Source organism: Rhinatrema bivittatum, chromosome 1, assembly GCF_901001135.1.
Source record: "Rhinatrema bivittatum chromosome 1, aRhiBiv1.1, whole genome shotgun sequence".
NCBI lineage: Eukaryota > Metazoa > Chordata > Amphibia > Gymnophiona > Rhinatrematidae > Rhinatrema > Rhinatrema bivittatum.
The window spans coordinates 700,396,343-700,408,955 of record NC_042615.1 but is presented as its reverse complement, the minus strand read 5'-3'; the positions used below and the strand labels follow the sequence as shown (position 1 = coordinate 700,408,955).

At 50.2% G+C, this 12,613-nt stretch overlaps 1 protein-coding gene across 2 annotated transcripts in view; it reads left to right on the top strand.

Moving 5' to 3' along the window:
* LOC115075437 (zinc transporter 5-like) overlaps positions 1-12,613 on the top strand; it is a 166,454-nt gene that overhangs the window by 95,399 nt on the left and 58,442 nt on the right. For both annotated transcript variants that reach the window (XM_029575807.1, XM_029575816.1), the window contains one exon: positions 7,429-7,586. In XM_029575807.1, coding sequence (XP_029431667.1) covers positions 7,429-7,586 — 158 coding nt within the window. The remainder of the gene's footprint in view (positions 1-7,428; positions 7,587-12,613) is intronic.

Here is a 12,613-nt window from a genome sequence, read left to right as displayed (position 1 = left end):
ATGAATGCTGGATGCTGGAGTGGCTGGATGAATGCTGGATGCTGGAGTGGCTGGACGATTGCTGGATGCTGGAGTGGCTGGACGATTGCTGGATGCTGGAGTGGCTGGATGAATGCTGGATGCTGGAGTGGCTGGATGAATGCTGGATGCTGGAGTGGCTGGATGAATGCTGGATGCTGGAGTGGCTGGATGGATGCTGGAGTGGCTGGCTGGATGCTGGAGTGGCTGGATGAATGCTGGATGCTGGAGTGGCTGGATGAATGCTGGATGCTGAAGTGGCTGGATGCTGGAGTGGCTGGACGATTGCTGGATGCTGGAGTGGCTGGACGATTGCTGGATGCTGGAGTGGCTGGATGAATGCTTGAGAACTGAAGTAGGGCGCTTAGATTAGGAGAGGGTAGGAGTTACAGAAGGAGATAGCGAGTGTGGCTTCTATTTCTATGTGCTGGAGCGCACGAAGGGGCGCACGAAGGGGCGGGCCCCTTTGTCGCGCTCCTTAGGCGCACGACGCCTGGAGCGGTATCAGCCCTTTAAATTGCTCTGGGGAGGCGTCAGGGCTTCCAGGGAGGGCTTACCGGTTCCCTTCGTTTTTTCCTTTCACTTCCTCCTGCGTCCGAATTCTAAGGCCGTTTTTTTATTTTTTTTATTTTGTTTGCTATCGCCTCGGGGGCCTCGCGAGAGGCTGTTTTCAGGTCCACCTCCTCTAGTGGACATAGTTTGTTTAATGTAACGATGTCATGGTCAGAAAGCCAAGATTCAGTAATTAACACACAGTCATGTTTTGTACTCAATATTAAATTATAAATGATGTTTTTTTTCCTTATAGCTTGTGCATTGAAAACTAGCATTGTGATAGTGATTGTTGAGGCAAGAAGTAAAGCTGACTTAGTACAAAGCCTGATAGGCATTAACGAGGATCTAGGTCTATAAGTACACTTAAAGCATTTGTGTCTTAGGTCACCATAAATGCTGATGCTAGAAACAGTCAAAATTTCCATGCTGAGAAAAAATTTGAAAAGAAAGCGATGAAGAATAAGGTTAATGACAGATGAAACCGTTATATGATGCAGGACATTCAAATAAGCCAGCACAAATATCAACAAGGGGACATAAAAAGGGGCTGGCCCCTTTGTTGTGCACCTTCGGTGTGCAATGCGTGAGCATCTCCGACAGCACACTGACCCCTTTAGCTCATCACCCCAGTGATATCAACAAGGGGCGGGGCAGGGAAGACCAAGCTACGGGGTGCTGCAATGATGTTCCTCGAGCAGTCAGCGATTCCTTCAAGCTGGTGATGAGAAGTAGGCTCCTAGATTGGACACAGGCGGAGGCAGAAACCAAACAGTCTCTCTGGCGACACGCTGGACCCTTTAACCCATCACCCCGATGATGTCAGCAAGGGCGGGGCAGCATGTCCTGCGGGCTACAGGGTGCTGCATTGATATTCCTCGCAGCAGTCAGCGATTCCTTCAAGCTGGTGATGACAAGTAGGCTCCCAGATTGGACACGGGAGTTGAGGCAGAAACGAAACAGTTCCTCTGGCCACAAGCTGGTCGCTTTAGCCCATCACCCCGATTATGTCAGTAAGGGGCAAGGCAGAAAGTCCTGGGGGCTACGGGGTGCTGCAACGATGTTCCTCGCTGCGGTCATTGATTCCTTCAAGCTGGTGAGGATTATTTCATCTTGTTGAAATAATCTTGTATTTATCTCTCTTCATTGTCAGCGTTTCATTTCTTCCTCCAGAACATTGTAGGATAAATAAAAAGTTCTGGGGGATAGTTTGGGGAATGTGTGATATTTGTATATAGCTCATTCTCTACATTTACATAGTAACGTAGTAATGATGGCAGAAAAAGACCAAAATTGTCCATCTAGTCTGCCCAGCAAGTTCCCAAGGTAGTAACTGCTGCTCCGTGCCAGTTTAGCTTTTTTATTTATTCCCATCCTCTAGCCTTTTAGGGATCCATAGTGTTTATCCCATGCCCCTTTGAAATCCTTCACAGTTTTAGTCTTCACAATTTCCTTCGGAATGAGGAAACTGGACCACCAGCTTTCAGAGTCCCTCACTCCTAGCCTGCATAAAGGATCACCATTCACCTGCTAGACTGTCTCAACTAGGGGGATGATCCAACCAGAAACCTGACAATCCCTGGGAGAAAAACATATCTATTCTAATATTTTACTTTTTTTTTTTTTTTTTAACAACCTAGACTGCAGGTTTAACACCTCTACCATCTGCTAGAGACAGAGAAATACTAAGGGACTGCAGGTTGCTCTCTTGGTTAAGTAGCTGTGTCAGTAAAACTTTTTTCTTCTCTGTCTCCATCTGCGGGTAGGGAGGCAAAACCCAGGGTCTGGACTGATCTGTGTTACTTCAGGTATGAAAATTAGTAGGTTAGAACCAATTATCCCATGTAGGATTAAGACCAGACAAGGACGCAGCAGAGCTTTAGAAAGCGAAGTTGCATACCTGTAAAATGTATTCTCCTAGGACAGCAGGATGTTAGTCCTCACAAGTGGGTGACATCATCCGAAGGAGCCCAACAGGGGAAAACTTATGTCAAAGTTTCTAGAAATTTTGACTGGAACACTGAGCATGCCCAGCATGCCACTATCCACACATCCACGCGGGGTCTGTCTTCAGTCTCTTAAGCAGATCATGAAAAAATATAACAAACCAGGGGTGGCGGGCAGGAAGGCCCACACACACTGAGCTTCTTGAGCAGTCCACAGACCTTGGGTGCGGAGGCCCTCTATATGGGCACCCCAGCCCAGGTGGGACGCATATGTGGTAAGCACAACCTAGAGTGGGGTAACCTGAAAAGGGCACCTCCTGCTCCAGATTGGATGGAGACCTCCACCAAGCCAGGGAAGCCCTGAGAGAGGGGAAATCCTGGTGCGGACCTGAAGGCCCTGGGTGACCTGCCGCTGTTGGGAGCGTAGGGTCTACTGGGCTCAACGCATATGCGGGCAGGCAAATGGGATGACATGGACTGTGGTGGCCATGTTCCTCAGAAACTGCAGCATACGCTGCTCACGACCTGCCGGCGGTGTTGGACCTCCTCTGCTAGGGTTAGCAGTGTGTGCGCCCTGTATCGCATCCAACATGGCTCCCATGAAATCCAGCTGTGACGATGGACAGAGATTGGATTTTGGGTAGTTGATTAGAAACCCCAGGTATTCCAACACCCGAATGGTCCAGCATAGGGACCGCGCCACCCCTGCTTTTGCATACTGTGCTTGATCAGCCAGTCATCCAGGTATGGAAAGACCCAGATTCCCAGCTGGTGCAGATAGGCACCGACCATGGCCAAACACTTCGTGAAGACCTGGGGCGCAGAAGCCAGGCCAAACGGGAACACATGGTACTGAAAATGTTGACGGCCCACCACAAAGCGAAGATACCTCCAGTGACAGGGGAGTAAAACCCCCGTCCCTATTGCTCCTGAGGGACAGGTTCCACTGCTCTGGCCACTAGAAGGGCCGAGAGCTTCCCTTGGAGCACTTCTGAGTGCGAGACCGGACCCCAGTGTGGGCACGGGGGAGAATTCGGTGGAACAGCCATGAGATTCAACCTGTAGCCATGACGGATGATGGACAAGACCCACTGATCTAAAGTCACGGCTGGCCACAGGTCCGCAAGGAAACACAGCCTACCAGTACCGGAAGCGGCAACTAGCTTATGCTCCCTCGCATCCAGTCAAAACCCTATAGCAGGGCTAACCTGAGACGCTGGCTGAGGCCTAGGGGCCCCGCTGTTGTCGAGATCTGGCGCTGGTCTGTTGTGGCCGAGAGTGAGGACTTGTGCGGTCTGTAAAATGGCCTCCGCGACCTTGGCCAGGAGGTCTTCGTAGAAGATGCTGGCAAAGCTGAGGCACCGGCCAATAACTGCTGGAGGGTCTCATGGTGATCCTTCAGCTGTGCGACCGCCTCCTTGACCTTGTCACCGAACAGGTTATCCCCGGTGCAAGGGAAGTCAGCTAGTTGGTCCTGCACGTCTGGATGAAGGTCTGAGGCATGAAGCCAGGCAAAACGCCGAGCAGAAATACCAGCTGCTGCAACTCAGTCCGCCGTCTCAAATATGTTGTACTTAGCATGCACTTCATGCTTCCCTCACTCAAGGCCCTGCTGGACAAAAGCCATAAGGGCCTCCTGCAGCTGCTGCACCAGGCCGTCTGCAAACTCCTGGACTTGCTTCCAGAGATTATGGGTATATTGGGTCATATACAAAACGTAGGAGGTGATACGGGCCACCAGCATGGAGCCCTGAAATACTCTCTGATCCATAGGAGCCCATGCTCTGTTGTCCTTCCAGGAGGAGCTGAGGCATGGGTCTTTGACCTCTTTGCCTTCTTTCATGCAGATTCAACTACCACTGACTGGTGGGGGAGTTGGCACTTCTCAAATCGCTCAGTCTGCTGTACAAGATACATCCGATCAGACTTCCATTTCACCGGGGCCACAGAGAAAAGGTGCTCCCAGAGCCGAAAAAGCAGCTCTCTGAAGATCTCGTGAACAGGTACTGCAAGAACCTCCTTTGGGGCATCCATGAGCTGGAGAATCTCCAGCATCTTATGGTGGGCATCTTCCTCGGTCATAAGTTGGAAAGGAATGGCTTCAGCCATCACCCAAACAAACCCCAGAAAGGTCAAGTACTCCGGCAGAGAACAGCAGCACTCCTCCGAGAGGGAAGGATCTGACAGAAGACCACTGGAATTCACTGATGAAGCGTCAGAGGAGTGTCTCCCCCCCCCCCCCCCCGGGGGTCATACAGGCCCTCAGGAGATGGGGGCTGGGGTGCACTGGGTGCATCCCTGGGTAGGGGCATTGAGGGACCCAAAGGCTCTAGCCCTGGTCCTGGCAGCACCGGGCGTGGGTCAAGGGGACCCCGTGGCACGGAGGGCATCAACAGGCCCTTGGAATAGTCCCCCATGAGGACCAGCTTTGGACGCCTTGCGTTTCTTGCCTGATGGCCCACTGAGGAATCGCGGGACACCAGCAATAACTGGGTCGGGAGGACACTGAGAAGGACCTCAAGACGGTCCAGCAATAGCTCCAGTCCTGGCACTATAGGTGGCATCAATGCGGGCACTGGCATCGGGGAAGGTGCCGGCCTAGGTCGTGGGAGCACCGGTTCCCTGTCGCACAAAGCACGATCCACCGCCAAGTGCACCTGATGTTCCAACTCTGCCTCAAAAGCCTCCGATGAAAGGGCACGCTGAGGGGGAGGGGAGAGGCCAACTCCTCCTTGGGGCGCTGAGGAGAAACCATGTCCAGCACCATAACCGGTGTGGATGGCCTCGGGCTAATGGATTGAGGGAGTATGGTCGCTTCAGGGCCAAGGCAACAAGCGCTACAGCCAGCCCAAGCCCAGCACTGTGTGCAGAAAGAGACCAGTGACGGTGCTTCTGAAACCTCCCACGGTGCTCGGCCCAGTCTTTCCCCAGCGCCGAGGAGGATGATCCTGAAGTCCATGACCTGGAGAAGACTGAGACTGGGCAATCCCTGGAGCCTTTTACCCTCGAAGGCCTCGGGGGAGGAATGGGTCACTGAAGGATCCCCTCGGTCCTTAGGTGTCAATGACCTTGATGCTGGAGTGGAGGGAGTCTGACTTTCCCGAACCAAAAACCTTCTCCATCTTGTCCAGCCTAGCCCGACAGCCTTTTGGGGTCATTTGAGCGCACAATTCGCAGCCCTAAACATCTTGTGATGCCGCCAGGCAAAGGATGCACACATTGTGTGGATCTGTCAGGGACATAGTCAGGGGGCAATGGGGGCACCAACGGAAGCCCGAGGCTGCCTTGAGGCTCACTGGAGACCGCAAAAACCACAACTGGCAGACATGGGAGAAGCGTGAAAATATACTTACTGACCAAAAAGGAAGCGGGAATTGAAGAAAGACCCAGAAAGGGAAGAAAAAAGCAAAAAAACTCACTTTTTAAGAAGTTTCCCGAGAAAAAGAGCATAAGCTCCACCTCCGCGAGATGGTAGCTCCGCGGAAAAGAAAGAACTGGAGAGAGACCCCGCGTGGACGCGTGGATATTGGCATGCTTAGTGTGCCAGACGGTTTCTAGAAAATTTGACATAAGTTTTCCGTATCGGGCTCCATCGGCTGACTACCACCCTGCTTGTCCTAGGATATTTTTTTCCCCAAATGTATTTAAGTAATAGCGGGTAGACGGCTCACATTAATAACAAGAAAACCTGAGACTAGAGAGCTACTATTATTACAAACCTCGAACTTTTTAATGTTAAAATCTGAAGCTTTGATTTGCCTTTGAGGTCCTTGCCTCAGTGAGACTATGAAGTGCTGGGATACTCAAAGCACTGTGCCAGCCAGTCTGAATGTAGGCTTCTGGCCCCAGCCATCCAGGCCATTCCCGTGAAGCTGTGTCTCCCACAGAGTTGTCACGTTCTGCCACCAACATTTAAAAATCAGAATCCAGCCTAAACGAGGAACACACTAGCACATAACGCTTTTGTCTTGAGTTATGCAACAGTGGTTCAGGATTCAGGCGTGTGGTTTGGTGGCACACTTCTCTTTCATTTCAGGATGAAAATGTGATGTCTGAACTGGTGAGGGTGGAACAAATGTATTTGCAAGTAAACGGAATATGAGTTTAGAGCAAGGAGAAGTAAACATCTCATGATGCCTGGTTTCCTTCTTTGGTACAGAAATTTGCATATGGTTATAACTGCTGACCAATGGTTGGGCAGCTTTCAAAGTGCTCTGACCTGCCTGCAAATTCAACTGACCTGCTTTCATAAGGGATTCTAAATGTCAGAAGGCATCAAGGGCTCATGAAAATTGTGAGCTGGGAGTCACCTGGTGCTTTACTATCTGTGGCGGAAATTTGAATGGAAATGAAGAGCTCAAAAATTATTAGAGGAGACAGGCATACAGACATACACAGAGACATAAGGCCAGTTTTCCTATAGGAAACTAGGCAAAAAGAACAAACTAGTTACACTACGGCATGTTTGCTGACAATCTCTTAGGGCTGTCGTAAGGAGTGGCAAGAAGGGCAACCAAGCTGGGGAAGGCACATACCACTTTTTTGAATCAGTTTGCAAACAAGTGAGCCCAAAGGGAAAAAGGGACAATGGAAAGCAACCCTTGCCCAGGGCACCATTGTGTCCAGCGACTGCCCTGCTGTTATGGTAAAATAAGCGTAAGCAGGACAAGAGTGCTCTCTGGCAGGGTATTTCTAGTGAATGAGACCTGCTGAAGCCCTCTAGTCTCTTTAGTTTAGAAATTAGTGATGGCAGTGAATAACTGGTTAAAACCATGACTTGAACACTGCATCTTTGTGGTGTAAAGTTGCTGAGGGCAAGCCAGTCCTGTGCAGATGATGTGGTCTTGTACATATGCCTGATGAAAGGTTTGCTCATATTCAGAAAAGTAACTTCCAGTATCTCCCATTTTAGGCTTTCACTTTTGTGGAACTCTTTTATGGAGCGTGGACCAATAGTCTGGGCCTAGTCTCAGATGGATTTCACATGCTTTTTGACTGCTCTGCTTTAGTTATGGGTCTTCTTGCCGCATTAATGACTAGGTGGAAAGCAACTCGTATATTCTCGTATGGGTAAGTTCCTTAATATTGTTTTATCTTTTATTATTTAAAGGGCTTGAAATTGTACCAAATGTACTGATTGTGGGTTTAATCCTATCACTGTCACTTAATCTGATCTTAGTCATGCTATCGACCCATTACTTTATTTCCTTACTCTTTCTTTCCTCATCTCCCACCATGATACAGTGCACAATTCAGTGCTTGTATGGAATGCCACCCCCCAGAGATGGCTGCACTGTGGGTGCGCGCATCAGGATTCAGTTTGTGTGAAAGATGCCATATGAAACTAGAATCTTTTCATTCGAGCTGTTTGCCTCCTACTCAGTAATCTTGATGGGAGAGAAGAGAGCACATCATATAAGAATTACTTTAAGGGAATATGTTAACCAAGACCAGATGTAGATAAAGGCACATTGTCATTTCCTGTGGGGACCTTAATTGAATCCTGCTGGTTTACAGCCACAGTACTGACATTTTTTTTTTTTAATGATTCGGGTAATAGTTAAAATCTTTAAATTCCCCATTTTCATTATGATTTATATTTTACAGTTGAGAAAATGTTAAAATGTTAATGAAATCCTCTCTTAGCCACTCCCAACAATCAGACGCGCTAGCTTTACCCCTTATTCAGTAAGGGGTAATAGCGCGTCGAAAATGCGCGTCCACCCCCCCCCCCCATCCGAACCTAATAGTGCCCGCAACATGCAAATGCATGTTGATGGCCTTATTAGGCATTTCTGCGCGATTCAGAAAGCAAAATGTGCAGCCAAGCTGCACATTTTACTTTCAAAAATTAGCGTCTACCCAAAGGTAGGAGTTAATTTCTCTGGGCACCGGGAAAGTGCACAGAAAAGCAGTTTTTACTGCGATATTAAGTCGGAGGTCCCAAAAGTTAAAAAAAAAAAAAAAAAAAAAAAAGTTTAAAAAAAAAATTTGAAATCGGCTCGCGGGTTGAAAACCAGATGCTCAATTTTGCCGGCGTCCGGTTTCCAAACCCATGGCTGTCAGCGGATTTGAGAACCAATGCTGGCTAAATTGAGCGTCAGCTGTCAAACTCACTGACGGCCACCGCTTCTGTCCAAAAAGAGGCACTAGGGACATGCTAGTGTCCCTAGCGCCTCTTTTTGCTGCAGGCCCTCATTTGAATACAGAATCGCACGCACAGGAGAGTGGCCTGTGTGTGCGCCGGGACTTTTACTGTATCGGCCTGAATGTGAGTCCAAGTAAATTAGAGTGCTACTGTGCTGAGCGTCATTGGTATCCCATGCAGAAATCTCACTCTTGTTGGTAATACATGAGAATGACACGAAAGATGGACTGTCTCTGCTTTATAGGCACACTGGGATGCCTTTCCAGTGTGGGACAGAGCGCTTCAACTAGCCAGTTAAGTTAGGATATTTTTCATCTGAATTTAGCTAGCTAAATTTGCTGCTGAAAATGAACTAGCTGCTGGTCAAAATTTTGTGGACTTGATTTAGGCCTGCCATAGCAGCACCTAGGTTTGGGCACCTAAGCTAGCTAGCGCTGAACCCAGTGAACTTCGGCCCTCTGATCTAACCCTGCTCCTGAGACTGCCCAGGTTATGGAGCAATTAAATTTAGCTGTTCAGTGGTCATACAACTTCAAAAACACCAAGCTAGCTCCTTAATTTCAATATCGGGCAGCTAAAAGACTTTTAATATCAGCCCCATTGTAATGCCCATTTTCCTAGCATGTAGCAGATGGACTCAGGATTAATGGGTATAGTGTGCTCCTGATATCAGTTGGAGACGGAGTCAGATTTCAATCTGATGTCAGCACTACATATACCTGTGCACGAGGCTTTGCTCTCCAGTTTTTTCCGTCTCCATAGCAGTTCGGGACTTCACACATGCTTGCACAGCGTTAGAAAACCAAACTCCAAATTTAAAGAAGGAACAAAAACTTACCTCCAAAACGAGCCCCATTCTCCTGCGGTGATACCTAAGGGTCCCTCCCCCAATCGAGATTTCCTGAAGTGACTTCCAAGATCCCTCAGAAGTAAGCCTTGGTCCCGGCGTGGACTTAGCCCCCTGAAAAGGGAGCGGCTGAGAGGAAGCGGGTGCAGAACCAAGCGCGGCGGTGAAGGTAATTCCCTCTCCCCCCGCAGCTGGAGACCGCCCAGCAGAGGACCGAGAAGCGCAGAGACAAGGTAAGATAGAAAACTTTCTCTAAGTCTCCGAGGCTCGGACAGCCACACAGATTGTCCCTCTGGCATCTGTACATTTGGGTTGAGCAGCCCCGTCTGGGCTAGACCTCGATCCGGCAAGAGGGTCCTCCCTCGTGGAGACCCCCTGGGGGGACCGCCATCTTACCGTGTGGTTGCCGGCGCCCCCCCCCCCCCCCCCCGGTTGCCGCTTCATACGCACAACTAAGCCGTGTGCATAGTGGCCAGCCGGGCGCACAAAGTATTTGTGCGCACAGCGGCGCGCGCATCAGGGCCAGGCACACAGCGGCATGCCCAGGGGTGCCAAGCGCACAACTAGGCCTGCGCGCACAGCCACGCGTGCATCTTCCGTTCCTACACGCATAATGTAGGCGCACACGGAACGCATAACCAGGCCTCCCGGCACGTGCACCTGTACAGGATACATGCGCAAATCAAGGCATCGCCATCCAAGACAGCTAAAGGTTCAGTCTGCTACCCGGCGTGCCATCTGAGAGCGGCGCAGCCCACGGTGACCTCAGCTCTGTGCCTGCTATGCAAAGAAGCTCGGGGGGAGCCAAGACAAGGTCCCCCTCAGCCTGTAGAGGACTCCGGATCCACCAGCGAGACTACCCCAGACCTCTCTATTCCCGACTCGGCCCCTCCACAGTGGGGGGCCCTCGGGGAGCACCGTTGGACCCAATGCGGTCCCAGGCAACTTCAGCTGGGCGGGATTCTTCGCTGAGCTGCAATCCTACATCCACACACAGACAGGGCCACTAGCGGCACAACCACAACCCCACCAGTGGTCCAGAACCTCCCAGGCCCCTCCCGGCCTCCATCAGATGAGCCTCCCCTGGACAAATACCTCCCCTTAGGGGACACAGATGAGTCGGAGGAGGAATCAGAACCCCTGGAAGAGGGGGAACTCATTCCAGGAACGGAACCATATCGCACCATGATGCGCTTCTTCCCAAAAGATGAATTATCAGATCTCGTAGCCACAAGTCTGAAGGCATTGGCCATCCCGGACACATGCAACACAGCAGAGTCCAAGGCGAGACCCTTCCTGGCTGGGCTCCGCCAGATCTCACGCCATTTCCTTAAGCTACAGGCCGTACAACAACTGATCGACCTGGAATGGGACGCTCCAGAGGCCACCTTTAAGGGAGGTCGAGCCCTAGAAGCTCTCTACCCCCTTGGACCCCGCGACGAAGGAACTCCTGAGGTTTCCCAAGGTTAGCACCCTGATCTGTGCCACCACAAAGCGCACTACCATACCAGTCGAGGGAGGAGCTTCACTCAAAGATGCCAATGACAGACGGCAGGAATCCATCCTCAAGCAGTCTTATGGTGTATTTATTTATTTATTTATTTTATTTGTTGATTTTTATATACCGACATTCGTCGGAACATCATGCTGGTTTACATTGTAACAAATTAACAAGAGAATGAAATACAATAAACAGGGATGGGGAAGGAGGGAGCAGCAATGAAGGAGGAGAGAGGACAGCAGTAGGAAGGATAGGGAAAGAGAGAAATTTGATAGGAACATTCGAAGAATATAAATTAACAATAGACAATATATCTACAGGTGGGCTGGTAGGTACCAGACCATTGATGGCAGTGAAAGGGGGAGGTGGGGGGAGGGAGGGACAGGGTAGGATAAGCTTAGAGTGGAGGAGGGGAACTTATAACAGTATTTAGGAGTCTTTGCTTGGGGAAGAATAGGGGAGAAAGAGGAGAGGCAGATGGGAGGACGGGAGAGTGAGTTGGCTAAGGGGTTAGAGTGCAAGCTAAGTTTGGTCAACATCTGGATATGCTAATGTAAAGAGCCAGGTTTTGAGCCCATTTTTAAATTTAGACAGGTTAGGTTCTAGACGGAGGGCCGTGGGCAGGGTGTTCATAGGGAAGGGCCGGCAATGGAGAAAGCCCTTTCTCTGGTTGAGGTGTGGTGAGCAGTTTTTAGGGAGGGGGTGAAAAGAGTTCCAGCAAGGTTGGATCTGGAGAGGCGGGTTGATGATCGGAAAAGTGGTGCATTCTCGAGCCAAGTGTGAATATGATTGTACAATAGATTGTGGAGAATGGTGAGTGTTTTGTATTTTATGCGGGAGGCTATGGGTAACCAGTGAAGGTCTTTTAGGATAGGGGTAATGTGATCAGATTTACGTGTGTTTGTGTATCAGCTATGACCTTACAGATCGCCGCCTGCTGCGCTGTGGTATCACGCGCCTGCCTGGCTATGGCCAGGGACGCAACTATGCCAATCGAGGCATTAGACCCAGCAATATCATTCCTCACGGATGTGACCTCAGACCTGGTACGCACCTCAGCCAGGAGCCTTTCGTCCATCATGGCAGCCAGAAGACAGCTCTGGCTCCAAAGCTGGTCAGCCGACGCTACCTCTAAGACTAGGTTCACGAGAATGCCCTTTAGAGGAACACTCCTATTCGGAAGCGACCTGGACAAATTAGCCGACAAATGGGGCAAGTCCCCAGTACCCCTTCTATCAAAGGACAGGAACAAGAGGAACCAACGCCCCTCTCCCCGGGCACCCAAGGGCAGAGGATCCCAGCATTATAGACCATACAAAAAAACTTACCAAGCCTCCCTCCCCGCTGGCAAGGGGCAGTCCTTTCGGAATAGACACAACAAAAGAGGAGCCGGCTCGGGACAAGGCTTCAGCCGCAACATGTAATGAGAATCAGCAGACCCATCTACAGGAAGAGATCATAGGGGGCAGGCTTGCCCTATTCTACCAAAGATGGGTTGAAATAACGTCGGACAATTGGGTCCTATCCATCATCCGAGAGGGATACTACCTGGACTTCCACATTATCCCCCCGGACAAGTTTATGATTTCTCCATGCCATGA